We start from the raw sequence: 26,978 nt of genomic DNA on the forward strand, positions 1-26,978 counted from the left end.
AGTAATCAGACTCAGGAATAAGAACCCGTGGCTTCTAGGCTTATCAGTTTTGGAGATGGGGCAAGTTACTTAAATTCTCTAATTTCAGCATCTTTAATTATAAAATGGATGAAAGTGATGGATACTGTGGCTAAAGGGTTAAAAACAACTTTTGCCTCTCTGCATGAGACTTTGGGGCTTCCTTGGTGGCTCAGCTGGTAAAGAATCCATCTGCAATGCAGGAGACCTGGGTTTGATCCCTGGGTTGGGAAGCTCCCCTGGAGAAGGGAATGGCTACCCACTCCAGTATTCTGGCCTGGAGGGGCTGAAGGGAGATGCCTGATCACACCATCCTGGGAAGCTATGCTTCTCTGCCGATGGTCAATGGCAGCCTTGTTCAGTTGCGTATAAGACTTGCTGATGGGCTTGGCAAAAATCATTTCTTTTTTTTTTTTTTAGTAAGAAAAATACTATATGGTCTTTTTTTTTAAATTTTATTTTATTTTTAAATTTTACATAAGATCCACATTTTATTTGCACAAATGTGCTGCTCTGAATTGAGAGACTATAAATGATGGTATGTCATAGTCTAATTGACAGCACTTTCTTCTTCGTGATAGATAAAATAATCATTCATATTCTAATCAATAGTGTCTTAGAAACAATTAGATATGGTATATGACCAGGATATTCATGGTAGGTCAGGATCAAATGATTTAGTCTATGCAAAGGTAATACTGTTACAATTTATTGAAAACTTACTAAGTATCAGGGCTTGCCTGGTGGCTCAGACGGTAAAGAATCTGCCTGCAATGCAGGAGACCAGAGTTCGATCCCTGAGTTGGAAAGATCTCCTGCAGAAGGGACCGACAACTCACTGCAATATTCTTGCCTGGGGAATTCCAGGGGCAGAGAAGCCTGATGGGTTACAGTCCACAGGGTCCCGAACAGTTGGACATGACTGAGCGATTAACACTTTCACCCTCACTAAGTACCAACATTCTGCCATGCACTTAACATTAATCATTTTAATTAATCTCATTCAATCTCCATTGTAGAGCCTTTCGGCAGACATGGTTCAGATTTTAAAAGGGAGGTTAAGAAACTTGCCTAAGGCACAAGCAAATGGTGGATGTGAGATTTGAACCCTGGTCTGTCTGATGCATGTCCTGCATACTTATTCACTATACTATAGGTTGCCTGAATTTAAATATGATACAGATAGACAATTAGATTTTGTTTGATAAATCACAGGGTTTAGAACCAGAATAAAATAGTTTTGATTCATATGCAATTTTAGTTTAAATCAGGGTTTCTCAACCTCAGCACTACTAACATTTCGGTCTGGGTAACTGTTTGCTGTAGGGGGCTATGTATTGTAAGAGGTTTTGCAGCACCCCTAGTCACTATTTATAAGGTGCCAGTAGTACTTCCTCCTCTCTTTTGGATGTGCCAACCAAAAGTATTTTCAGATATTGACAAATTCCCCTGGAGAATAAATCACCTCTGATTGAGAACAACTGAATTAATGAATATGTGAATGAACAAATGAAAGACTGTCTAACTACTCATGGTCTATATTTCCAGTGTACATGAAATACTAGTATTTCATATGAATACCTTTCCTTTTTCTTTGTGGAATGTTGTTTGCAACTCTATCCATTTACATATTTTTTCAGATGTACTACTATGCACACTATGACTCTTAAACTACATTTGAACATGGTTCTGATGAACTCTAACCATAGTTGAATTTTTCCCTTCCAGCTGAATTATCCCTAAAAACACTGCTTTAAATAACCCAAAGTGGTTAAGGAAGACAGATTTTAATAGATTTTTAAAAATCTCTGGAATAGAGAGACATGTATAACAAAGTAATTTTTCCAGGTCTCTGAATCATCTTTTTCTTGCTTTGTGCATTCACCTTGGCCAGTGGTATTTGCATTATTTTCAACCAATATAGCACAACCCTAAGTTACCATCCATATGGTAAATGGACAAGTTTCTTGAAGTTTTGACAGAGATCATTTATTTTAAAATCAAGTATTATCAAAAAGAGTAGAAGTTTCTTTTTAAAATATAAAACAGCATTTAGGGGAATTTTCATTGAAAGCAAAGAAAAGAGCAATTCAATCTGACATCGTAATTGACACACACTTCAAATAAAATTAAAGATGCTTTGTTTTTTACTGTTAAATGTTGTACCAAAATTATAGTCATTATCTAAAACAACTCTTTCTAAAGTCTTCAACAACTCATAAACTCAAGGAATCAAATGAGTAGCTGAATTAAACTTGTATTAAAAAAGCCACAACAAAATATCTGAGATTTCTCTTCTAAATAGCTTTTCCTTAAGCATGTATAGAAAACAAAGCAAACGTGAAGGTTTCTGAAAAGAAGAGAAACAACATATGATGGAATAAAGTTGTTTCTTTGGTTCATACAACATGTTAGCTTTCATTTTGTTTCCCAGGTCTTCAACTAGTCGGCCATACTTATTTTTTATGCTCTTGCAACTTTCTATGATTTCTACCATTCCAGCAAAGTGATCATATTTCATTTTTCTCCTGTAAAATCTATGATAAGATTTCAGGTAAGGAATTATATTTTAGATGTGTATAGCTACTAAAATTCGGAATATACAGACGACTCATACCATCTGTAAGAGAAAGCAAACAATCGATAGAAAACTGGAAAAGAACAAAATAGTGCCATCTGCACCAACATAGATATACCTAGAGATTATCTTACTGAGTGAAGTAAGTCAGACATAGAAAGATAAATATATGATATTGCTTATTTGTGGAATCTAAATAAAAGGGTATAAATGAACTTACAAAATGGACATAGAATCACAGACGTATAAAACAAACATGGTTTCTAGGGGATAAGGTGGGGGAGAGATGGGATTGACATATATTCACTACTACTGTATAAAACAGGTAGGAAGGACCCACTGCACAGCACAGAGAACTCTACTCAATACTCTGTAATGGCTTGTATGAAAAAGAATGTAAAAAAAAAAAAAAAAAAACCAGGGGATATATGTTTAACTGATTCACTTGCTGTACACAGGAAACTAGCCCAACATTGTAAATAAACTAGACTCCAAAAATTTTTTTTAAAAATAAAATTAAGCAGAGTCAGGTATAACTTAGTGAATAAACAACAAGAACAACAACAACAAGCCAAGTATGTGAATAACCAACTCATAGATAACAAGTTTGGATGCACAAGAAATGAAAACCTGTTCAACCAGATACACAAATTAAATTAATAAATTCATGTCATTTTCTGTTACTGTGGAAAACAGTTTATGATATATAATAAAGATATGAATACTCTAATGTCAGTAGTCCTCTACTGTAAATAGTACTCTAGTACTCTAATGTCACACTCTAGCAAAGTAATACTCAAAATTCTCCAAGCCAGACTTCAACAGTATGTGAACCATGAAATTCCAGATGTTCAAGCTGGATTTAGAAAAGGCAGAGGAACCAGGGATCAAATTACCAACATCCGTTGGATCATTGAAAAAGCAAGAGTTCCAGGAAAACATCTAGTTTTGCTTTATTGACTACACCAAAGCCTTTGACTGTGTGGATCACAACAAACTGTGGAAAATTCTTCAAGAGATGGGAATACCAGACCACCTGACCTGCCTTCTGAGAAATCTGTATGCAGGTCAAGAAGCAACAGTTAGAACCGGACATAGAGCAACAGACAGGTTCCAAATTGGAAAAGGAGTACGTCAAGGCTGTATATTGTCACCCTGCTTATTTAACTTATATGCAGAGTACATCATGAGAAACACTAGGCTAGATGAAGCATAAGCTGGAATCAAGATTGCCGGGAGAAATATCAATAACCTCAGATATGCAGATGACACCACCCTTATGGCATAAAGCAAAGAACTAAAGAGCCTCTTGATAAAAGTGAAAGAGGAGAGTGAAAAAGTTGGCTTAAAACCCAACATTCAAAAAACTAAGATTCACGGCCTCCGGTCCCATCACTTCATGGCAAACAGATGGGGAAACAGTGGAAACAGTGAGAGACTGTTTTGGGGGGCTCCAAAATCACTGCAGATGGTAACTGCAGCCATGAAATTAAAAGACACTTGCTCTTTGGAAGAAAAGTTATGACCAATCTAGAGAGCATATTAAAAAGCAGAGACATTACTTTGCTGACAGAGGTCTGTCTAGTCAAAGCTATGGTTTTTCTAGTAGTCATGTATGGATGTCAGTTGGACTATAAAGAAAGCTGAGTGCCAAAGAATGGATGCTTTTGAACTGTGGTGTTGGAGAAGACTCTTGAGAGTCCTTTGGACTGCAAGGAGATCAAACCAGTCAATCCTAAAGGAAATCAGTCCTGAATATTCATTGGAAGGACTGATGCTGAAGCTGAAACTCCAGTACTTTGGCCACCTGATGCGAAGAATCGACTCATTTCAAAAGACCCTGATGCTGGTAAAGATTGAAGGCGGCAAGAGAAGGGGACAACAGAGGATGAGATGGTTGGATGGCATCACTGACATGATGGACATGAGTTTGAGTAGGCTCTGGGAGATGGTTAAGGGCAGGGAACCCTGGTGTGCTGTAGTCCGCGGGTTTGCAAAGCGCTGGACACAACTGAGCGACTGAACTGATCTTAATGTCAGTAGTTCTACTTCTAGGTATTGTCACATGGGTTACTGAAGAGACCTACCAAGTGAACTTTCAGCACTGTTCACGTTAGTGAAAAATTGGAAACAACCTAATTACTCATTTGGAATCTCATAATCCTATTGATTTGCTCTATTTAAATCAGAAATACTTTGAACAGATTACTTCTCTATCCTAAAGCCACTTTAAATCATTGTTCCCATTTTATAAGGTATCCAAAATTCTATTTAACTTATTTTAAAATTTTATTTAGTCATTTTTCTTTTCATAACTCATTGAAGATATAAAAAATAATAAAAGAATAATGCTATCTCTAAAAAATCTGACTTCAGCTATGTCATATACATGATATAATCTCAGATAACATTTGCCTAGTTTTGAGTGAAGCACAGGAATGTATATGGATGTGTGCCTAATTTTGTTTTTGTGTTATCTCTCCAATTATGTAAATCACTAATACCTATTACTATGCTAATACTAGAAGATATATTGTAATAAATGGTACCATGAATTATTAATTTTGTGTTTCTTATCACCTACTTCAAATAATTTAGAAGACAAAGATGCTTATCTATCCATATTTTCTCTACATGTTAATCACAAAAGTTCTCTCAAAAAGCCCTGAAAATTAAAAGTATGCATGCATGGCTTTGTAATTTCATGGGTCAATAAGTAGAATTTTAGTTATATCCTACACTTTCTTGTGAGTGCTCCCATATTTCGTCTTTTGAATGCTTGACAGAATTATTAATTTCAATAAAATCAATCTCATTTGAATGACTAGCATGTTATATCATGTTATTATTATAAATGCAACTTGAGTTTTCTCATCTTGAAATTAAAACTATTATTAAAATAATCCAAGTTAAATAATTATGGCTTCTGTTATTAACTATATACATTGTGCCCTTCTTATGATGAATAATTGATATTTATTATTTCCAGAGGAGGTAATGAAGTATTTATAAGATGGAAGCTGTGGCATCAGAAGTATTGGTTATGCACACTCTCAGTTTTTAATGTATACTGTTTTGAAATTATAGAGCAAATTGAATGCATTTACACTGGGTGATAGTTTAAGTAGTTAATTTACAATTAAGGTGTTTCTTTTTCAAAAAACATATGTATCAAATATGTATTTGAAGTATTTGTTATCCTCCATAATATGTATAACTTCAAACATAACAATATATACATATTTCTTTTCCAAACATGAGAATGAATAAGTCTAGTCATACCAATACTACAGTTCATAAGATAGCCAGGAAGAATGAGAGAAGTCCATGACAAAGAGAACAGCAGATAGATGGCAATTTGGAAGTATCTGGACTACAAAGGTGATTTCTAAGTCATGTATTCAATACAACTGACTAAAGAATGTAATAACATCAGCTAATTGTGCCTATTAGATGAAAGGAATACTTTTAATATACAACCTAGAATTGTATTTGTTAATTAGATTTATAATTTACATCTATTTTCTTTTTTTAATTTTATTTTATTTTTAAACTTTACATAATTGTATTAGTTTTGCCAAATATCAAAATGAATCCACCACAGGTATACATGTGTTCCCCATTCTGAACCCTCCTCCCTCCTCCCTCCCCATACCATCCCTCTGGGTCGTCCCAGTGCACTAGCCCCAAGCATCCAGTATTTTCAAAGGCATTTGTTATTGTTGTTTATTCACTAAGTTGTGTCCTACTCTTTTGTGAACCCATGGACTGTAAACCTCCAGGCTCCTCTGTCTGTGGAATTCTCCAGGCCAAGAATACTAGAGTGGGTTGCCATTTCTTTCTCCAGGGGATCTTCCCAATTCAGGGATCGGACTCCTGCATTGCAGGCAAATTATTTACCACTGAGCCACCCAGGAAGCCCTTCAATGACATACAAATTAATATAATAAGTGAAATCTCAGGATACAGAACTGTATACTAAAGAGGAAATATTACTGTGGTATTCCTTAAAGCCCTATTTTTTACAACCCTATAGAATTTCACTAGAGATATTCATCTTTAATTTAAACCAATCCTTTTGGTAATTCTTTTAACTCTTAAATATGAGTGGTAGATTAAATTGGTACACGTTAATGAGATGCAAATGAACAATAAAATAGCTTTACTTAAAATAAATATTTCTTAAAGCGTTCTCTTTAGTGTTAAATGATTTTTCTACATATTTGTCTTTTTCCTCCCCTTTTAAAATAAAATCACAAAGATTATGGCCATAGCTTCTGTTGCTTTTGGTTTTCCCTGCAGCAACTGATATAGTGTTCTATCTGTAAACACCAAGTCCACACTCTCCCCACTCAAAACAGTATGATGAGTGGCTGTATGTTGCTATAACTTCTTGGCAGTCATCCTTACCTATAATGATAGTCATACTTCCTCATAGAGCTGTCATAATTACATATTTAGAATTTTAAGTACTCTTCTGCGGTAACTCACAGATTTAAGGATTCCTTTAGCAACCAATATAGTTTAATGAGCAGAGCATGACATTTCCTGATGAAAATACAAGTTCACAGCCATGAAGTCAAGAGAGCTGACAAACTTGCCAGGCAGACAAGGGGTATTGGTACAGAGACCAGAGGGTCGAAAAGAGTACAGAGACCTGCATGAGGACTGTAGATCATGTATGCCATGTATCAATAATTTTCTCTCACCTGTCAATCAACACACCATCTTACAGAGGAACAGGAGGAGAATAAAGGAATCTTAAAGACTGGCCATTTATTCAAGTGATACCAACTCATATAAAGAGACTGGTAAATTGGTTTCAGAGCGAGATCTTTTTTTCTCACTATCCAGCATGGAGGAAGCTTACACAGATCAGTGAGGAATAAACAAAGAAGTTGCATTTGTGTAAGTCAATATTTGACCCCAAGACCTATCTATATGATTCCTCCTGTATATTTATTATATTTGTGACTATTTGCCTACTTAAGAATCCATCACATGGACTTCCCTGGGGGTCCAGTGGTTAGGACTCCACCTGCCAATGCAGGGGACATGGGTTTGATCCCTGGTCCAGAAAGATTCCACATGGCGCAGACTAAGCCTGTGCACCACAACTACTGGGCCTGCATGCCACAACCACTGAAGCCCACGTGCCTGACAGCCTGTGCTCCACAAGAGAAGCCGACGCAGTAAGATGCTCGCATACGGCAACTAGAGAGGAGCTCCCGCGTGCCCCAACCAGAGAAAGACCACGTGCCGCAATGAACGTGCACCTCGCCCAAAATAAATAAATTATAAATACATAATTTTTAAAAATAATCCATCACAATGTTTTTCAAAGTGTAGTTCCCGGACCAGTGGCATCAATAACACCAGGGAAGTACATCTGAAAAATATCTTCAGGTACTCCAACTACATTAAAGCTTGAGACACATGGCTGTACATGGTGTATACTAGAATTGGGAATGGGTAAGTGTTAAGCCTAGAATTTCAATCCATTTTCATACTTATGGATATAACATTTATCTTTTAGGGGTACAGCTTTGCAAATAAACAACTTCACAGACACAGATTTTTGAGACAGGCAAGTAAGCAAGGTAGTTGTATTTTTTTTTAAGTTATGATTAGAAAAATGGAACTTTTTGAGTATTGCAAAAGGCAAGTGCACTGCACTTCTGAAGGGATGTGAAATCCCAGTCTGTTATTTTCTATAAACACTTACTGCCACCAAGGGTGGTAACTTGCAAGTTCAAAACCTTCCTCATTTAATGTCCATTGTTTCTACCTTGTATTCTGTCTGCCAATCAAACCCATCTCTTGGGCAATATAGTCAGTAAACCAGGTGGTTCATTCATTCACTTAAAGATAAATTGTTTGAAAACTATTGGAAATGTTCCCACATTTCTCCTTCACACATACTCAGAAATGGATGGCATCCGTATACAGAGCAGAGCTTTCTTTTGAGAGAAATTAAAAAAATAACACTAACATTGCTTCAAATGTTCTCACATAACCTACTCCAATGTGTCATTACGTAAACTTGCTCTTAACAGAGAGTGGAAGACTGGTAAGTAAGTAAGAAAAAAAAATTAAACTGTAGTGAAGTAACAACATGATTTTAACAAAGTATAGAAATGGTTTAGGGTGACAGAAGGACTTTTACAGGTCTACTTGGAGTAGTAGAATGATCAAGGAAAGGATAGGTCTGCTTTTGGAAAAGATGGTAAACTACTGGTAGATGGAAGATAGAAGTGGGAACCTTTTTATTTTGATTGGGTTTGTTTCTGTATGTCAGCAGCAGTGATATTCTGAGTGCGAAGAATAAAACACAGCAGAGAGAGGAGCCCAAGATGGGTAAAGAGATTAGGAAGTTCCCAGCTGCTCAGAATTAACTCTCTTGATCTAGATAAATTACATCTCAGGACACTAATGAAACTAGCAAGTCAAACAGGAAACCATGATGAGATCTCTGGAAGTTTGGGAAAGCGCATTTTTTTATTTCCTAAAGGAAAAATAGGTGTGGGAATAAAATTTTAAGCTTCTACATAGTTATTTAAGACTTGGTTAGAAAATGCAACACTGAATAAAGCTACAAGCCTTCGTCAGTTAATGAAATATTTTCAAAGAATGGGAATCAGTTGACATAGATACTTTAAAAGGACAAACCCTGTCATAGCCATTACATACAGTTAGACTGATAGAGAAGGCAAATATTTACATGCCAGTTCCAAATTTTTTGAGAAAATTAAATCTTTACTTATTCCATAATTTGTCATCACATTGAGTTTCTGTGTGGGACTGTTTGCTCAAAAGGGCAAAGACTATTTCTATGCAATTCAAAGGTTTGTTTTAATATTTTCAGGTTATAACCTTCAGACTAGAATCTATTTGTCATAAGGAACATTCATTAAAATCCTTGTTAAAAAAGCATGTTCTCTTTGTAAATACAGTTGTAAACATTATTTGTTGTAATAAGAAAAAGACCAATAACCTAAGAGAAAAGAAGTGGAAATGTGTAACAGTGCACAGAAAAGGAAATACAAATGACTCAGAAACATTTTGTGATTCAAAAAGTTTCATCCTCTCTCAAAAGAAGAATGCAAAATAAAATGACAATGAGATGACATTTTTTCTTGCTTAGCAAAAATAAAAAGGTTGATGACACAATGAGTTGGCAAAGATGTCTGGGAACAAACTCCTTCATATTACTGATGGGAATACTGTATGAAGAGCTATATGGCCATATTCACTAAAATAGCAGATGTCATTTTGACCCTGTCATTTTACTTCTAAGAACTTATCCTATAGGGATCCTTGCTATGTGAAAAATGACATGAGCTTAAAGTTATACATTGTATTATTGTAGCAGGAATAAAACTTGAAAATCAACTAAATGTTCATTAGCCTGAATGTTGGTCAAATGGCTTATGGTACATCCTTAGAATACAATAGTATACAGCCGCAAACATGAGACCATTCTTGTGCTAATATGGAAAATAATTGTTTTGATCATTAAATGGGAAAAAACACTGCATAAAGTGTTTATAGTATTCTATCAACTATTTTTTTAAAGAAGACAGGAAAAAGAAAGAATATGTACACAAACACTCATACACTCACACCCTCTCCTTGGAGTGCTACTGAAGAAACTGATAACTTCAGTAGCTGAAGGGAGTGAAACTGAGTGGCTGAGAGATGGAGATGCAAGGGAGGATTTGAATTTTTTACCACAAGAAAGTATTATTTTTTTCAACACAGAAAACAACTCTCACTTTTGAAGTTTGTCTTAAAGGATGCATTCGTGTTCAATCTTAGAATAAATGACCCAGTATGAGCTTACTGCTAGAGTACTAAGTCCTTTTTTGTAAAAGGACCATGCAGATATGTAGATTCTCTTAAAATTAGAAACAGAAACGAAATGATATTTAAATGAAAACAACAGTTTTACAAAATACCCATACCACATATAATAAATACAAAAATGTGATTATATTTGCGGGTTCTTTGCCACTAGAGCCACCTGGGAATCCTCTTATTGTGCTACACAATAGCTTATTTATCAAGCTGATTTCATGGCTTATCACTGGGTCACCATTAACAATGTGAAATACAGTTTTATTGTCTTAAATCGGAGTAGAATTGCTTTACAATGTTGTGTTAGTTTCTGCTGTAGAGCAAAATGAATCAGCTATATGTAAAAATGTAGCCTCGTTTTTGGATTTCCCTTCCATTTAGGTCATCTCAGAGCACTGAGTAGTTCCCTGAGCTACACAGTAGGTTCTCATTAGTTACCTATTTTATATATGTACAAATCTCAATACAGTTCCTTTACATTATCTTCCGTTTGCCCCTACTACCAAAGTCCTCATCCAGGACCATGTTACTCCTCAACTACCACAGTCATCTCCTGGCTGCTTTCCTTTTTTGGTGACACTCCTCAAATTTGAGCGTTTGCCAGCCACCTCTCTTTAAAAGTTCCCACATCTCTCAAAGATACTGTCCAAGCTCCTCAAAGTGAAATACACATCTGGGCTTACACATTAATATCATTGTATTTCTTTTTCTTCCCATACTTCATACCATTAATCACTTTCATATCTTGGTTCTTGTTGCCTTTTCTCTCTGAAACCCTTTTCCTTTTCCTCACACACATTTCACTTTATCAATTACCACTCATCTTTCAAAGATTCAGTTTAGATATTATATCTCCCAGGAGACTGTCTTTGGAGCATAGCTTCCCAAACTTTAGTAAGTGAAAGCATTTTTGGAGGGCTTGTTAAAATAGTTTCTTGATATTCACTCCCATCTATTTTGATTCAAGAGGTCTATGGAGAGGCCCAAGGAGTTACATTTCTAACTAGCTTCTTGGTGATGCTGTTGTTCTTCAAGGGACCACATGGAAGAGCTGTGCTCTAAATAATACCCCAATTAGGTTAGGTGTCACTCTTCTGGGCTATCACAACATCCTATAACTCTACTCCCTACATTACAGTATAAATGCTTCTTCACTGACTGCATTTAGTTCAATGAGGTATATTTATATATCAACTCATCTCTAAGCAAATTGAGAATGAGGGTCACTTTAACATAGGAGGACACTGTAGTTAATCAATAAATGGTTTGTTAGCTGAATGAAGATTTCATTAGTTTAGTCTCATGTCTTCCTTTGCCTAGAGAGGTTGATTGGGGATATGCAAAATAAAGTTCACGTGCACATCAGCAGTATAATATTTTTGATGAAATCTCCAGATGACCATTTGTAGACAAAATGGAACACTATCAAGGCAATAAAGCAATTAGACTTTGATAACTAACTGAACAATCAAAAGAAATGAATGGTTTAATTTGATGTCAAAATGGAGGTTTCTATTGATATGCTGAAGAGCTCCACCTTAGGATTCGATCTAGTGGAGAACTTTGTTTTCACAATGTAGATGAAGTTGTAGAAGGCAGACATATGAAGCCTGAAGTTGAAAACAACCTAAGAGATTGCAATGCAATGTATGATAGAATCAGAAACTGAAGATTACCTCCCCATCTCAACTTCAACTGGATTAATGGCTTAACACATTTATTAAAGCTTTAAGCAGTTTGAAGTCAAGAACAGATTTTCTTTCTTGGAGAAATGAATGAAGGGGTAGGGTAGTAAGAGGGCAGAACAATGAGAACCTAGGCAGAGGAGGTCACAAGTAGATGGAGATATTGTCGCTAAAAATGGAGAAACTGAAATCACCAGAGATGAACCAGAAACAGACACAGAATAGATACAGATGCTGCCTCTCCATGGCAATGAGTTTCTTGTGTCTTCTCTGCTTTGGTCATGATTTGATCAGTAATGGGAGGCACCAAACCTAAGCGTCAGGGACTGAGGTGGATAAGCTTGAGTAGGGCCAGGAAAGGTACTCACGGACCTGCATCTAACTGTTAAAAAGGTAGATGACACAAGGGCAAGATGGAGGACAAGTCAACTAGAAGCAGCATATGTGAAAAAGAATTAGTGATTTTCGACATTAGTAAATTCAGCATGAATCAACAGTATGATCCAAGTATTGCTGGAGTAAGGAATACTGCAGTGGTTAAAGGCATGGACTGTGGTAAGATAAATTTGGTAGTGTTTTGAGAGTTTAACAAGTATCCAGCCAGGGACTGAGTTGCCCTTCTTCCCTTCTCATAGAATTTCTTCTAGAAATTTCAATTTCTCCTAGAGTGGCACTCTTCAGACTGGCATATGCCCCTGGAGGTACACAAAGCATTTCCTAGAGATATGTGGGCATAGATGGCATTCGTGGAAGCAGTTTCCAAGTTCTTAGCTTCTACAAGGGATTTGCCTAGGCTTGTTCCTGTGGTACATACATTACATCAATTATCATTCCTACTTTTTAGTTAATAATAGTGCTCCAATTTTACAAAATAAAAGCACACCTTGTCTGATGTATCTCAATGGTGTATTTTACCTAAGACATATTTGTGCCAAATCAGAACACAATTCAAAATATTAATGATTGAAATCCTCTTTTAATCAAGGTACCATCATGCATTTACTCAGCCATTTCATTCATAGAGTCATTTCCAAAAATCTACTGGGTATGTATAATAATTGCTCATCAAATATATTTAGGCAATTTGGTTATTACTAGGTTTACTTATTATTAATGGTTGTAGACATAACTCAATCTAAAGGATTTTAAAAAATACTTAGTAACTTACAGTCACATAAAATTGTTTTAAACACTGAATTTGAAACCATAGTGTGTATTTGTCATATAGAAGCATGAAAGAGTGGTTAATAAAAGACTTTATAGCATAAACATATATTACATTAGGATACAGCTCTTCGCATGTTATTTGGGGAAGTGAAATGGAAATATGATTTAAAAAAGAAAGGAATTATATGGAACTTCTAATTATTAACAATGTGCTTGTTTTCTGTATTTTTTAAAAAGTGGACAATGTTATATATCCTATTGCTATGATATTTGGATTCCACTGGATACATTCTAAAGAGTAATGGAACACTTATAAAATGTCAATATTTACAATATGCCAAGGAAGGAAATTTATGACCAACCTAGATAGCATACTAAAAAGCAGAGATAGTACTTTGCCAACAAAGGTCCATCTAGTCAAGGCTATGGTTTTTCCAGCGGTCATGTATGGATGTGAAAGTTGGACTGTGAAGAAAGCTGAGGGTGGAAGAATTGATGCTTTTGAACTGTGGTGCTGAAGAAGACTCTTGCGAGTCCCTTGGACTGCAAGGAGATCCAACCAGTCCATTCTAAAGGAGACCAGTCCTGGGTGTTCATTGGAAGGACTGATGCTGAGGCTGAAACTCCAATACTTTGGCCACCTCATGCGAAGAGTTGACTCATTGGAAAAGACTCTGATGCTGGGAGGGATTGGGGGCAAGAGAAGAAGGGGACAACAGAGGATGAGATGGCTGGATGACATCACTGACTCGATGGACATGAGTCTGAGTGAACTCCGGGAGTTGGTGATGGACAGGGAGGCCTGGCGTGCTGCGATTCATGGGGTCGCAAAGAGTCGGACACGACTGAGCAACTGATCTGATCTGATCTGAGTTGATCAAAATTCCAGCTACAAAAGGAAGGTCATATTCACTGCCTTTTTCTATTGCCTTAGAAAAATGCATTCCCACCTCAGTGTTACCTTAATCCAATAGTGCCCCAGGGAAATTGGCTTGGTTTTCACTTTCAATGAAGAGGAAAGTCAGGTTAAGAAGGGTAAATGAGTGAAACAATGGCATAATGTCAGTAAGTGTCTGAGATGGGATTTGAACTTGGGTCTTCTGTTTTTCTTCCCATTATCAAGCTCTTTCAGCTCAGCAATGGATTTTGGAATTGAGTAGAAGGGATGGAAAGTAAGAGGAAGAATTATGATAGCCCAGAGTTCAAAGAGAAAAGCTGATGCCTAATTTCATTCAAATATGGTACCCACAAACTCCAGCAATCTTCAAGGTTTTATCAGAGCCAGAATTATACTCTTCCCCAGAGTCAACCTAAATTCAGGGTTTTAAAAAATTTTTCCAGAAAAATTGTCTAGTTGCATGGTGACTGAGAATATCTTGTGTTTTTGTCAAATAAGTTCCACTCATTATTTTTCAAGACATATTCCACAGAAATACTTTCCTAACTAATAGAAAACACTGAAACTTTTTACTAAGAAAGAGAGTTGGAGGATTGCTAGGCTAAGAGGTCAGTGTCCTCTTCGCTGTTCCTCACCTTCCCAACATAACCCCTTAAAAAATAAAAAGAAACTAAATCAGATATCTTGTTCAATTTAACCTGAGCTGGTATACATCTATCTAAGGGATTAACTATTTGAAAGTGAATTTTCTTACTCCAAACAATGAACTGTGTGTATGTGTTAGTGGTTCAGTTGTGTCTGACTCTTTTTGACCCCATGGACTATAGACCACCAGGCTCCTCTGTCCATGGGATTCTCCAGGCAAGAGTACTAGAGTGGGTTTCCAGTTCCTTCTCTGAAAGGGCTTTCCTGATGGCTCTCCTGCAGTGCAGAAGACCAGATTTCCATCCCGGGGTCAGAAAGATCCCCTGGAGAAGGGAATGGTTAGCCACTTCATTACTCTTACCTGGAGAATTCCACACTCCTGAATGATTGACTGAAGATCCATTGATGAGTCCATCTCAAAATCCAGTGCTCCAGATGACAATCTTTGAAAGCATGGCAAGGACAGATTTTGATTCTTTAGATTCTGAGTATACTTTTAAGGCTGGGTTAGAGTCCCAGGCTTACTTGTTTGAAAGCTATCATTGGTTTAGAACATGGAAAATTCTCAATGAGATCTCATTTGGTTGAGCTTCAGTTCTTTGGTATTTAGAGTACTCTTTCTCTGTAGAGATCTCATTTGAATTTTCTTTCCTTATTGCCATTACTGTGGTTCTTCCCTTCTCCAGGAAAAATTCTGTCTTCTGATTCTCCTACTCTGAAGACTACTGCTATGGAGCTGTCTGCTTCTCTCCTTGTTGGCATGATTTTACTAAAGATAATCTGGAATTTTCAATTGACCTCTTTGAGAAACTTATGACCTCCTTGAACTGGCTCTTCTAAGACCTCTCTGTTCCCAACATCTTCACTACTCTGTTCTCCTACTGCCTTGTATCTTCTTTTTGGCTCCCTTGAGCTGTCCACCCCTCTGTCCATTTGTGTCAGGCTTCTCCTTTGCCATTCCATTCTCTCAACTCCCTAGAGTCGTTTAAACTATACACTCCCTGCCTCTACAGGGGGCTCACAAGGGACTTAGGAACCCCAAAATTAATCACCTGAAGCTGAATAGTCTTCTTAGAAACAAACTGGATATTTTATATACTCAGATGGGCTTTGGAGACACCCAGATAGCCCTGTGTCATAACTTCAGTCAGTCGCTGAAGTTTTAGTCCACAACCTCCACAAGATTACCTATTAGGTCCAAAGAAAATCTTAAAAGTCTCCTCCCACAATTACTAGTGGGAAGTTTTAGCTCTCCTATTGAGCAGGTAACCTCAATTTATTTTCATAAGCTTTGCTAGTCTGCAAAAAATGCTAGTATGTGACAGTTCAAATTTATCTGCTTTCTAGTTTTCTTTGTATATATAATGTCTAGAAACAATAATGTCAAAGATAAACAACTTTGTATGCAACACATGCCAGGTATATTGCATGTGTTTTTGTTAAGCAAGAAGGGCATGATGCTGTCCTAAGGTAAAATGACTGTTCCAGAAGGAAAAGGGGAAGTGTAGGACAAAATGTGAATAGACATGGAAAGCTGTAAACGGTTTGTAGAAAAGGAATTTTATGTCATGTGGTCAAAGTTGGCTATGATTGGATGGATATATTTTAAACCTTTAAAAAAATTATTTTAGTACCAACAATATACTAATAAAAAACTAGAATTCAATTTCTTTTTATTAAAATGACAAAGTTTTCTAGATTTGCCTGTTCTTAATAAGAGCTTCAGTTCAGTCACTCAGTCGTGTCCGACTCTTCACAACCCCATGGACTGCAGCACACCAGGCCTCCCTGTCCATCACCAACCCCTGGAATTTACTCAAACTCATGTCCAGGGATGGGGGAGCCTGGTGGGCTGCCATCTATGGGGTCGCACAGAGTTGGACATGACTGAAGTGACGCAGCAGAAGCAGCAGCATGTCCATTGAGACAGTGATGCCATGCAACCATCTCATCCTCTGTTGTCCCCTTCTCCTGCCTTCAATCTTTCCCAGCATCAGGGTCTTTTCAAATGAGTCAGTTCTTTGCATCAGGTGGCCAAAGTATTGGAGTTTAAGCTTCAGCATCAGTATAATAAGAGCTTATAAAAAGTCTTTCTTTACTTTTTGAGCAATCCACCTAGGCAATAATGATTCTGTGTCTTAGAATAGTTTCTAGTACTTTATGTTGATTTTATCATGTTCGTGATTATTTAAGAGAATTGAAGTATCTCACTTTTGAAAGAGCTAAAGTCTCTTACAATCATGTTTATTTATTTTTTTTTTTAATTTTATTTTATTTTTAAACTTTACATAACTGTATTAGATTTGCCAAATATCAAAATGAATCCGCCACAGGTTTTCATGTTTATTTTTGAAATCTTTTATTGTCACTTTGGTTAAATAAGTAGTCAAGCATTGTTTTAGTGTCTTATGATCCTGGTTTTCCATGTATTCAAAACTTTTCACATTTTTGACAACCTTTAATGTTTTGCCTTCCACAAATCAAATCCTAAATAAATTGTGATCCTAAGCTGCTTTGAAAATCTCAAAGGATTTATTCTCTAACCTTCTAAAAATAGATTAAAAATAATTAGGTTTATGTGGTACATTGAGTTGCATGTAGCATATCATCAAATAAGAAGAGATAATTCCTTAGGTTGTATTTGTATGGGTCAAATGTTATTAACCTAAATATTTCAGTACTTATATGAACTTCCTAGAAATTTGTTAATGCTCCCTGTTCATGATATATCCTGGTACTGCTCTGCCTAATATTAGACAATGGCAGCATGTTATCAGTCATAATTTCAGTTATTACATGAAAATGGTGTGTACCACAGAAATCACAAAATTTCTTCGTCAAATGAACTTTCATCAGGTCTTTAACCATGATTATTTGAAGTCTTTTGTCATTTACAGATATCTGTTGTTTTATTCTGAGGCTTCCCTGAAAGTGTTTCCTGTCAGTTTCAGGCCAGAATGCTTTTCTTCAAGAAAAAGGGACTGTCTCCAAAACCCTTGGGAAGGACTATGCCAGGTACTCTAGGACACAGACTTCTGATAGCCTTGCTTAAATAACTTTGTGACCCATACCACTGGACTGAGTCAGGAATTCCAGAACTTGAGTGGAGAAGCTAATGGGTTTTAGGAAACTGCTAACCCGAGAGCAAGTAAAACAAGAATCAATTACATAGAACTGAATGAGTTGATTAAGGATGATTTGATTAGGGCTTTTATTTTTGGAAATATGGTTGATGCTTTAATGTTCCATTTTCTTAACATAAAGAAGTCCTTTTTTCTTTTTTCCTTAAGCTATCTATAACTCATAGCAATTTAGTAGATTACATTTCTGTGAAAAGAAATGAAACATTTATCTTTTCTCCCTGCCTGATCCCTCCAGAACTCAGAAACTCTTATCAAGTATTCTTACATTCATGGCAATATATTTATTTGCATAGGTTTAATAAGAATCTGTCCTTCTTGTAACAGGACATAATTGAGAAAACTGATTATATAACCAAGACATTGACTGAAATGTCATATTTAAGAATGATGTGCATAGAATCAGATATGACCTGACAGTTTTAGAAAACCAGTGTATTTTATGGAGCCAATACTTACAAAGCCCTCTTGGAAAATCTGGCCTAGTACCTGGCTTACAGGACATCCAGTCTTATAGATGAATGAGGAATGTCACTCCCTGGCAGGCTCAAGAGATCTTAGGATATTTTAAGGACTTTGAAAATAGAAGAATTGACCCAAATCTATAGGCATGGCAGGTAAAATCTGATGTCAAATTCTTGGTTTAGCTTCTTAATCCTATGAAACTTTTAAAAAGTCAAATCTGAAATTCCTTATGAAAATATTCAGCAAAACAAACTTTAAAGAGCCTATGTGGTAAATTATTATTCCTGCTCCATCTATGTAATAAAAGAGCCCAGCCTTATTTTTTAAACAAGAATAATCTTACTCTGAGTATCTTTGATCAAATGGGAGGAGCACACCTTTGTGGGTAATTAGATTCTGGTCCTCTTCAATGTCTTTTAGCTATTTTACTTTTCTTTTGAAAGTACATGATTTTGCTATCTACCTGTAGATTGTACTGGATCCTGCCGTCTGACACATTTTGTCAGTTATGACCAAATTTTCAATTATTCTCATTTCCTTCAATGTCTGGCCACCACTCTCCAAATTAATGTTTTAGATTTTTCTCCCATTCTCCTGTCTTGGCATGACTGAAGACTAAAAGCTGACTGTCCAAATCCCTATTGAGAGTCTAGATTGTCTTGGAGCTAAAATTTTCCCCCTAGGGTCTAAAGAAGCTCTGAGAGCTGAAGCTGAATAACTTGATATATACTTCAAAAGACTCATCAGCACAGTAGATTATGTATGGACAATCTTCACGCCTAGAGCTGCTGCTGTATGGGCTACTCAGAAGTCCACCAGAACTCCCACATCTTTCGTTCTTTGCCCCAGGAAATACCCATGACTGTGGACAATCTTACTAAAACCTCTCTGATGTCTGTGCCATCACCAAAAACATTCAAACTGCAAACAAAGACATACATCAAATCGCCTCTGCTATCCTCACTCTATTATCTAAAAATGCTCCTAGCATAACATCTAGAAATTTTCTTAAGTGGCTACCTTCTGGCCTCAGAACTTGGTTTAAAGTCTGCTCTGACAATCTTTCTTCTTCTTACTTGCATGAAAATCTCCCTCATTAAACACCGATTGCTTACACCATTCTGCAAATATTCTCTACACCCAAGTCTCAAAGTCAGTTCAACTGGTCTTTCAACAACAGAATACTTCTAAAATGAACGACATGGACTAGTTTTCCTAAGTTATTCAATCAGAAACCTAGTTTCCTTGAACACAAAAGGAACTGAGAAAGATGGCTGTAATATGCTCCTTTAGCTTGATTAAAATTTACAGAAAAAAAAAAATTAGATAGGTTTCTTCCTGATCATAGGACTGCATCTCTTTCCTTTGCACATTTACTTTAGAAAACTTTCTATGGTAAATTTATTTTCTGCCTTTTTGAGATGTAAATATTTTAGAACCCAGGAATATCCTTTTTAAGGACCTTGGAGCCATCCTTTTACAATGTTAAATATCCAGGATAGTACTCTAACACCAATTCTCTGTGGCAGCAGAGTAGTTTACCTTCAATAAGTGACAACTAGCAAACACTAGCCTAATCAAAAAAATCAGCCTCCCAGTTAATGTCCTTTAGTACTTCTCCCCTAACTCATCTCAATACTTAAAATCTTTCTTGCCTTTTCTTTCAATAGCGTTGAGTGCACTCCCTCTCCCCTATTGCAAAAGACTTGAATAAAATCTTACTTTCATGTTAAGTTGTCCTATGCAATTTTTCTTTGATAATACTAACAGCAATGTGAACACACGCAGAGAATTTCAGTGTTCAGATACTTTAACATTCAATCAATACAGTTGTGTCCTTTGGTACTTTTCAGTGTGAAATTGACCTTATAGACAACTAAGTGTCTTACATGGTAAGGAAGAGCCAGTACAACATTGTCATGCTTTTTAATGGGTCACAGGTAGAAAGTAATTTTCGAAGGGGGGGAACCCTCCCTGTCATCAATATGTGCATAATTCAGTCAGTAAGGCAACATAAAATTATATGTTCCCCCACCTCCTATTTTAATAAAAAGTTTGGAAAACTGTAGTTTGGCAGTTTCATGTCAAATAAGTAGTATATCTCCAGGTCATTACTGAAAGTATTCATTAAAGATTAAAAGCATAAGACCCTTTATAGAAATTTTAACTGGGGTTCCTGGTTATTAGCATTCAATTATCATTTCTGAAACCGAAAATCAACATATTTGGTGTCTAAATTGAGAGTACCTTTGAAAATCAAAATTCAAAGTCATGCCTTCTAGTAGGCTGACTGATGGGAAAGGGCTGTGATTATGCCTAATTTTCGCCCTCTACATCACGATCTCATTGATTATGTTTCTCAGCTTGCTAAGGGTTCTGTGAGGTGATTTTCAAGATGAATATTGCTATTTGCAGGATTTCCTGAATAGGAATATTTCGGGAGTAAATTGCACAAACCAAGCGATGTGCAGTCAATTTTCACACCAGCATAAACAATGTATTAGAACAGAGCCCTTAAGGCTTTTTTTATTTGGGTTTCATTACACAGCTAGCTGCATTTCATCAATAAGCATGAAGTGCCAAGCAGGCAAAACTGAGGCTCTCAGAGGATATTGCATATTTTTCTAACAGGTGCTCCGAGTTTGACTAGAGAAAACAAATGCCCTAGATGGCAAGGCCTTAGGCTTTTTGTTTCAGAGGTAGCCATAGTCACCATGGCCAGACAAGGAAAATTTGCTTAAATTTAGGAAGTAGAGGGTGCTTGTGCACCTACTTTCTTTGCATGAACTCATTCCTAAGATATTTTTTAAAGTTCTTTCTTTCTCTGTATTAAAAAAATGGGCATGTCCTCAAAGCTATTTGCAAACTTTTTGGTTTCCAGCAGTTTGAAGTTAAGTCAAGTCCATTTCCCCCCTAATTCTTTAACTGAAAAAAAGTTTAATTTCTTTAATCAGAGGGCTACAGCAAGCTCTACAGATTAAAATCACACATCTTTTAACAGAAGAACTCCATGTAATCTTCATAAATCATTTATTAGACAGTGAATATAGATAGAAGCTAGACAAAGAGAAATAAAGAACTAGGTTGGTTAGTAAATTATTCACACAGGTCTCTATGTCTTGATTATAAGTTAGGGGTCTGAGAATTATGGGAAGAACCTTTCAAGTCATCATATATATGATTTTATGATCTTTTCTGCCTTGGATATATCCATAAGCAGAAGAAAATGGCTAAAGGAATATTTTTGAAATCTACACTTCAGAGATGAAAAACTCAGGATATGCACAGAGGGCTGAAGCCAAGCAGTTTTCCTGCCAGGGAAAAAGCAGCTGCCTTTCCTTTCAGTGATTTAGACTGAGCTGCAGGAGGGCAAATATCATGACTCTCTGAAACTATACACAGCAGTGAGAGTGGTGTCTTGGAGCTTTAATAAAGGAAAGTGATTAACACAGCTGAGAGTAGCTTTCATGCTAAACTGCAGGGGCCCATTTGGCAGGAACCTATGGGCCATGGACAAAGACCCAATGAAAGTTTTTCATATTTGTGAACCATTCTGATGTACACACACTGGGATAAAAGTTACTTTGGTTGAGTCAACAATATCCATTTGTATCAGATGATTTTGTTATCTTTTCTCTTAAATATATTCCATGTAGAGAGCTCATATTGAATATATTTTTCATCATTTTACTGAAAAAGCACATTTTCACCACAGATTATATGTAAAAGTGAAGGAATGTGCTTTTATCTATGAGTTCCAAAAAGCTATTTCTGGTCAGGAATGAAGAGTTGATGGCCTTTCCTCTTGTCACACTAACAAGAGATATTTAAGGACAACTTGATCCAAGATAATTGATAATCTGGCTGAGGTTATTATTTAACTGTTCTTCTTTGTTGAGATTATTTACTGAGTAATAAAAAATCAGTATTGATGAGATACAGTTGAACTGGAGAATGGGTGCTAGCTAGGTGGAAGAGTTGAAAGGAGGCCAGAACTGACGACTTAAAATGTGATGTGCTTTGCACTCATCCAGTCTTATCCCTTTGACCACACATGAACCAAATTCAGGGTGACGGGTTCATCAGAAGCCGCACCCTGGTGTCAAGACCTCCACTGTGTCATCATTATACTGGCTATGCTGTTACTTTGTCCTGTATACCTTCTTGCTGCTGCTGCTGCTGCTAAGTCGCTTCAGTAGTGTCTGACTCTGTGCGACCCCATAGACGGCAGCCCACCAGGCTCCCCCGTCCCTGGGATTCTCCAGGCAAGAACACTAGAGTGGGTTGCCACTTCCTTCTCCAATGCATGAATGTGAAAAGTGAAGTCGCTCAGTCATGTCCAACTGACACCATGGACTGCAGCCTACCAGGCTCCTCCGTCCATGGGATTTTCCAGGCAAGAGTACAGGAGTGGGGTGCCATTTCCTTCTCCAGTATACCTTCTTAAATCTACCTAAATTTGTTCTGGATCAAGCCTATTGTGACTTGAATATAATTGTCAAACTGAACCCAAGACCACGCCACCAGTTGAGCAGCCTGGGTTTTGCATGGGTGAAATTATATCTACCTGTGACTTACAATACCATCTAATCTTGGGGGTATCTATCAGAATGGGAGATGTAAACATGTTGGGAAAAAGTAAGGTAAAAGTAATGCAGTGCACTTTGCAAATACTGGGTTGACCCAAAGGTTTATTCGGGTTTTGGCCAACCCAATATAACTCATTTTAGTTGTGGCAAACCTTTCTATATCTCTCTCCTTTCCTCATCCCTAAATGTTCCATCCTTCCTAAATGTTCATTATATCTCTCTAAAAGATCCTTACACTTGCTTTTATCCTTATCTCCTACCAAAAGACCAACTGGATGGAGATAAAAACATTAGGTTATTATAATTCTGGAAAGTAAATACACTGAATAATTTGAGTCAATGAAGTACTTGACTCAAAGATATTATTTAACTTATTTAGTCTGAAAATGCCCATCATTACATTAATTTATGGATTGTGCTTTGAAGTGAATTGGTTTATGTGATTGGGTACTTAATGTTGTTGGCCCATAGGAGATGCAAAAATAGGGAATTATATTTGGGACAAATACTTGAAATGGGCTCTTGGGAAGGGAGAAAAGAAAGAACAATCAGTGTGTACAGGGGCATGGAAAGGAGGAGACGATGATGTGTTTGTCTGGATCCCTAAGCTTTCTTAGACCATCTCATTACCATTCTGGGTACCTCATTAATATTTTTACTCACTGATTTTAAAATGCTAACAAGTTACCACCATGCACTGAGCCCTGGGATAGGAGTGTTCAGAAATGAATGGGACAAGGGGGATAAGTAAGTAGACACCCTCTGAATTCAAATAAGAGTGTGATGAGATACTCAGGTTTCTAAAATTTAAGTGTCAATCACTGTACAAAGGCTGTAAGAGATAGATACAGGGGTTTATAAGCAATTCTAAAAGGGTTTTTCACTCTACTAGGAGTAAGTACGAGGCATTCAAGAAAACAGGCATGGCATGAAACCACATATAGAGAATGATATATCATTTGTTATGTCTTGAATACAAGAGGATGTAGTTGGCAGAGAGGATAGAAAAGTAAACTGGAATAAGTCTGAGAGGGTTTTATAATGTCTACTAACGGGCTGATACTTATTTTGTAGGCACTTTGTCTTCAAAATGACTTTAGTTTTAGATAAGGAGTCTACAGACATATGTTAAGTACAATTAAAGTAGGGATGGAAAGTGGATTATAATAATAAACATGATGAAGACATTCTAGTGATATGAGTTTAATGAAACATTATTGCTAGTAAATGCCAGAAGAAAAAACTAAGAATGCTAGTCAAATAATAATAATAATATTGTTATAATTAACATTATATATATATGTATATATAAAGCATATTATATATATGTATGTATATAAAATATGCTTTCACCAGCTGAAGAAGACTCTTGAGAGTCCCTTGGGCAGCAAGGAGATCACATCAGTCAATCCTAAAGGAAATCAACCCTGAATATTCATTGGAAGGACTGATGCTGAAGCTAACTCCAATACTTTGGCCACCTGATGCAAAGAGCCGACTCACTGGAAAAGACCCTGATGCTGGGAAAGATTGAGGGCAGGCGGAGAAGAGGACGACAGAGAATGAGATGGTTGGATGGCATCACCGACTTAATAGACATGAGTTTCAGCAAGCTCTGGGAGATACTGAAGGACAGGGAAGCCTGGAGTGCTGCAGTCCATGGGGTCATAAAGAGTCAGACAGAAGTGAGCAACTGAACAGCAACAACAGCATTATAAAAATGAAAAATGGAATATTTCCTGCCATATCAATAAACAAGCATGTCACAGTCACCAGCAACTCCTGTCCTCCAAGGTAGGCCGGCCAGTGAGCTCTTACTACGTTCAAGAATGAAAAGAATACCTGTCATCTAGTATCCACTCCCTATGGTGAGTCCTGAGGAAACTCAGGATATGAAAATACAGGATACTGGCCCCAGAGAGCTGAGGTGCTTAGCAAAGGAATGATTTCAATGTGCCCAAACTCTTGCATCTTCCCATACATAGAAAAGTGCTAAATTTCTTAATTTGAAATATCTGGTTTTCCTTTTTTTTGACAATAATATTTTGATGTGCAGACTACCTGCCCTTTGTTGCAAAACTCTTATATAATCTGGCTCTTTCCTTCACCTCCTTAGAGCAGTTCTCTCAGGGTTACTCAAGATGCTGCCTCCTGGGCTTAAGTCCTAAAAATTTCCACTGAATAAATATAACTCTCAATTTGTAGGTTATGAACATCCTTTTAAGTTAACAACAACAATGATGATGATAACAAATGAGAGATTTACTTCAGCGATATTCCACTCTTGAAAAATAATGTTTAGTGCAAGAAGTCCTTACCTTAATGTCAAATGGTCCTGTTTGATTTGGTTGGTTGTAAATTTCCAACTGACTCCTAATAGGAGACAGCCACAGAAGCAGATGATTTAATTGCTCTTCAAGCTGTCCAAGGTCTTTTATGTGAGCCTCAATTTCACTCTGTTTCTCAGGTAAACTCCTAGAAACCTACAAGGAAATAAAAAAAATAAAAGATTCATGATTTAAATTAAAAAAAAATATTTTCAAAAACTACTGTTATGAAATATTACAGAAATTTACTGAATTTGGTATTTTAACAGCATAATATTGATGACTTACATGCATTATATGTTAGGATTTAATTCATGTATGACAAATCATTGATTAATAATCTTTCCAAAAATTCTATGCTTTGAAGGCAACAAACCTTTCTTTTTAAATTCAAAACACACAGCCACACAAATGCGCACCCACCTCCGACTAATGAAAGTAAAAGACTGTATTCTTCATTTTCCCACTCATTCATTAACATAATGGTGTCTTGTATATTATATGCCAGATACTCTCTCTTTATACTTGTTTCTAATGTTCTTTTATGGTCAGGAAAATTGTACAAGGAAATTCTTTCATCTACAAAGAAAACTGGTGATATAAGCGTTATTGTGAACTGTAGTTTGCGAGCTCTAATATAACCAAGTAAAACAGAATAAGATGAGTGGAAATAGAAAGTAAAAAATATTTTAATTAAATTATAATGGAATGATTATCAGTAATTTTTATTAAGTGCCAAAAAACACGTTTAGAAGTTTCTCATTTAATATCTTCTTTAATGCGCCCAACAAATCTGTCACATCGATACTATTATCTCAACTTTATAACATTCTATAATTTTGTCCTGGATTGAAAAATTTAAATAACTTGGGAAGCAGTGTGGTATGCTGTTCAACATCGTAAGGTCTAGAGTTAGGCTCCTTGGTTTCAGATCGTGGTTCTGTCCTTTTCATACATTTTGGTCAGGTTTTAACTCCCAAAGCCTCCTCTACAGAATGGGGGCAATGGTAGAACTCACTTGATAGGGTCACAGTAGGATTAAATAAAGTAACCCATGCAAATAGTCTAGAGCAAACAGAGATGCAGACATAGAGAATGGACTTGTGAACATGGAGGGGAAGGAGAGGGTGGGGTGAATTGAGAGAGTAGCATATACATATATACACTACCGTATGTAAAATAGAGAGCTAGTGGGAAGCTACTGGATAACACCGGGAGCTCAGCTCAGTGCTCTGCAATGACCTAGAGGGGTGGAATGGGGGTGGGGTGGGAGGGAGGGGACGCATGTATACTTATAGCTGATTCACACTGTTGTATAGCAGAAACAAACACAACACTGTAAGGCAATTATCCTCCAACTAAAAATAACAGAGAAAAAGAGAGCAATATTCTGCATGACAGTAAATGATAATAAAATCATTAAGGATTATTGCCCAAGCTCAAGTTAAGCAGAGAGCCAGAAAAAGTAAGAGTAAAGCCTTTTTCTTCAGATTTTTAAGGGCTAAAACAGGTACACAGGAATAAAGAGTATGAACTTGCAATAGCAACTCTTTATGATATTATTAATAATACTCTTCTAACATAACATTACATTATAATGTAATATGAC

The 26,978-nt window shown here is 36.6% G+C and overlaps 1 protein-coding gene across 8 annotated transcripts in view; it reads right to left on the minus strand.

Moving 5' to 3' along the window:
* Positions 1 to 26,978, minus strand: part of DMD (dystrophin) — a 2,402,664-nt gene that overhangs the window by 764,076 nt on the left and 1,611,610 nt on the right. For all 8 annotated transcript variants that reach the window (XM_025277237.3, XM_045164452.1, XM_045164449.1 and 5 more), the window contains one exon: positions 25,361 to 25,525. In XM_025277237.3, coding sequence (XP_025133022.3) covers positions 25,361 to 25,525 — 165 coding nt within the window. The remainder of the gene's footprint in view (positions 1 to 25,360; positions 25,526 to 26,978) is intronic.

This window comes from Bubalus bubalis, chromosome X (genome assembly GCF_019923935.1).
Source record: "Bubalus bubalis isolate 160015118507 breed Murrah chromosome X, NDDB_SH_1, whole genome shotgun sequence".
NCBI lineage: Eukaryota > Metazoa > Chordata > Mammalia > Artiodactyla > Bovidae > Bubalus > Bubalus bubalis.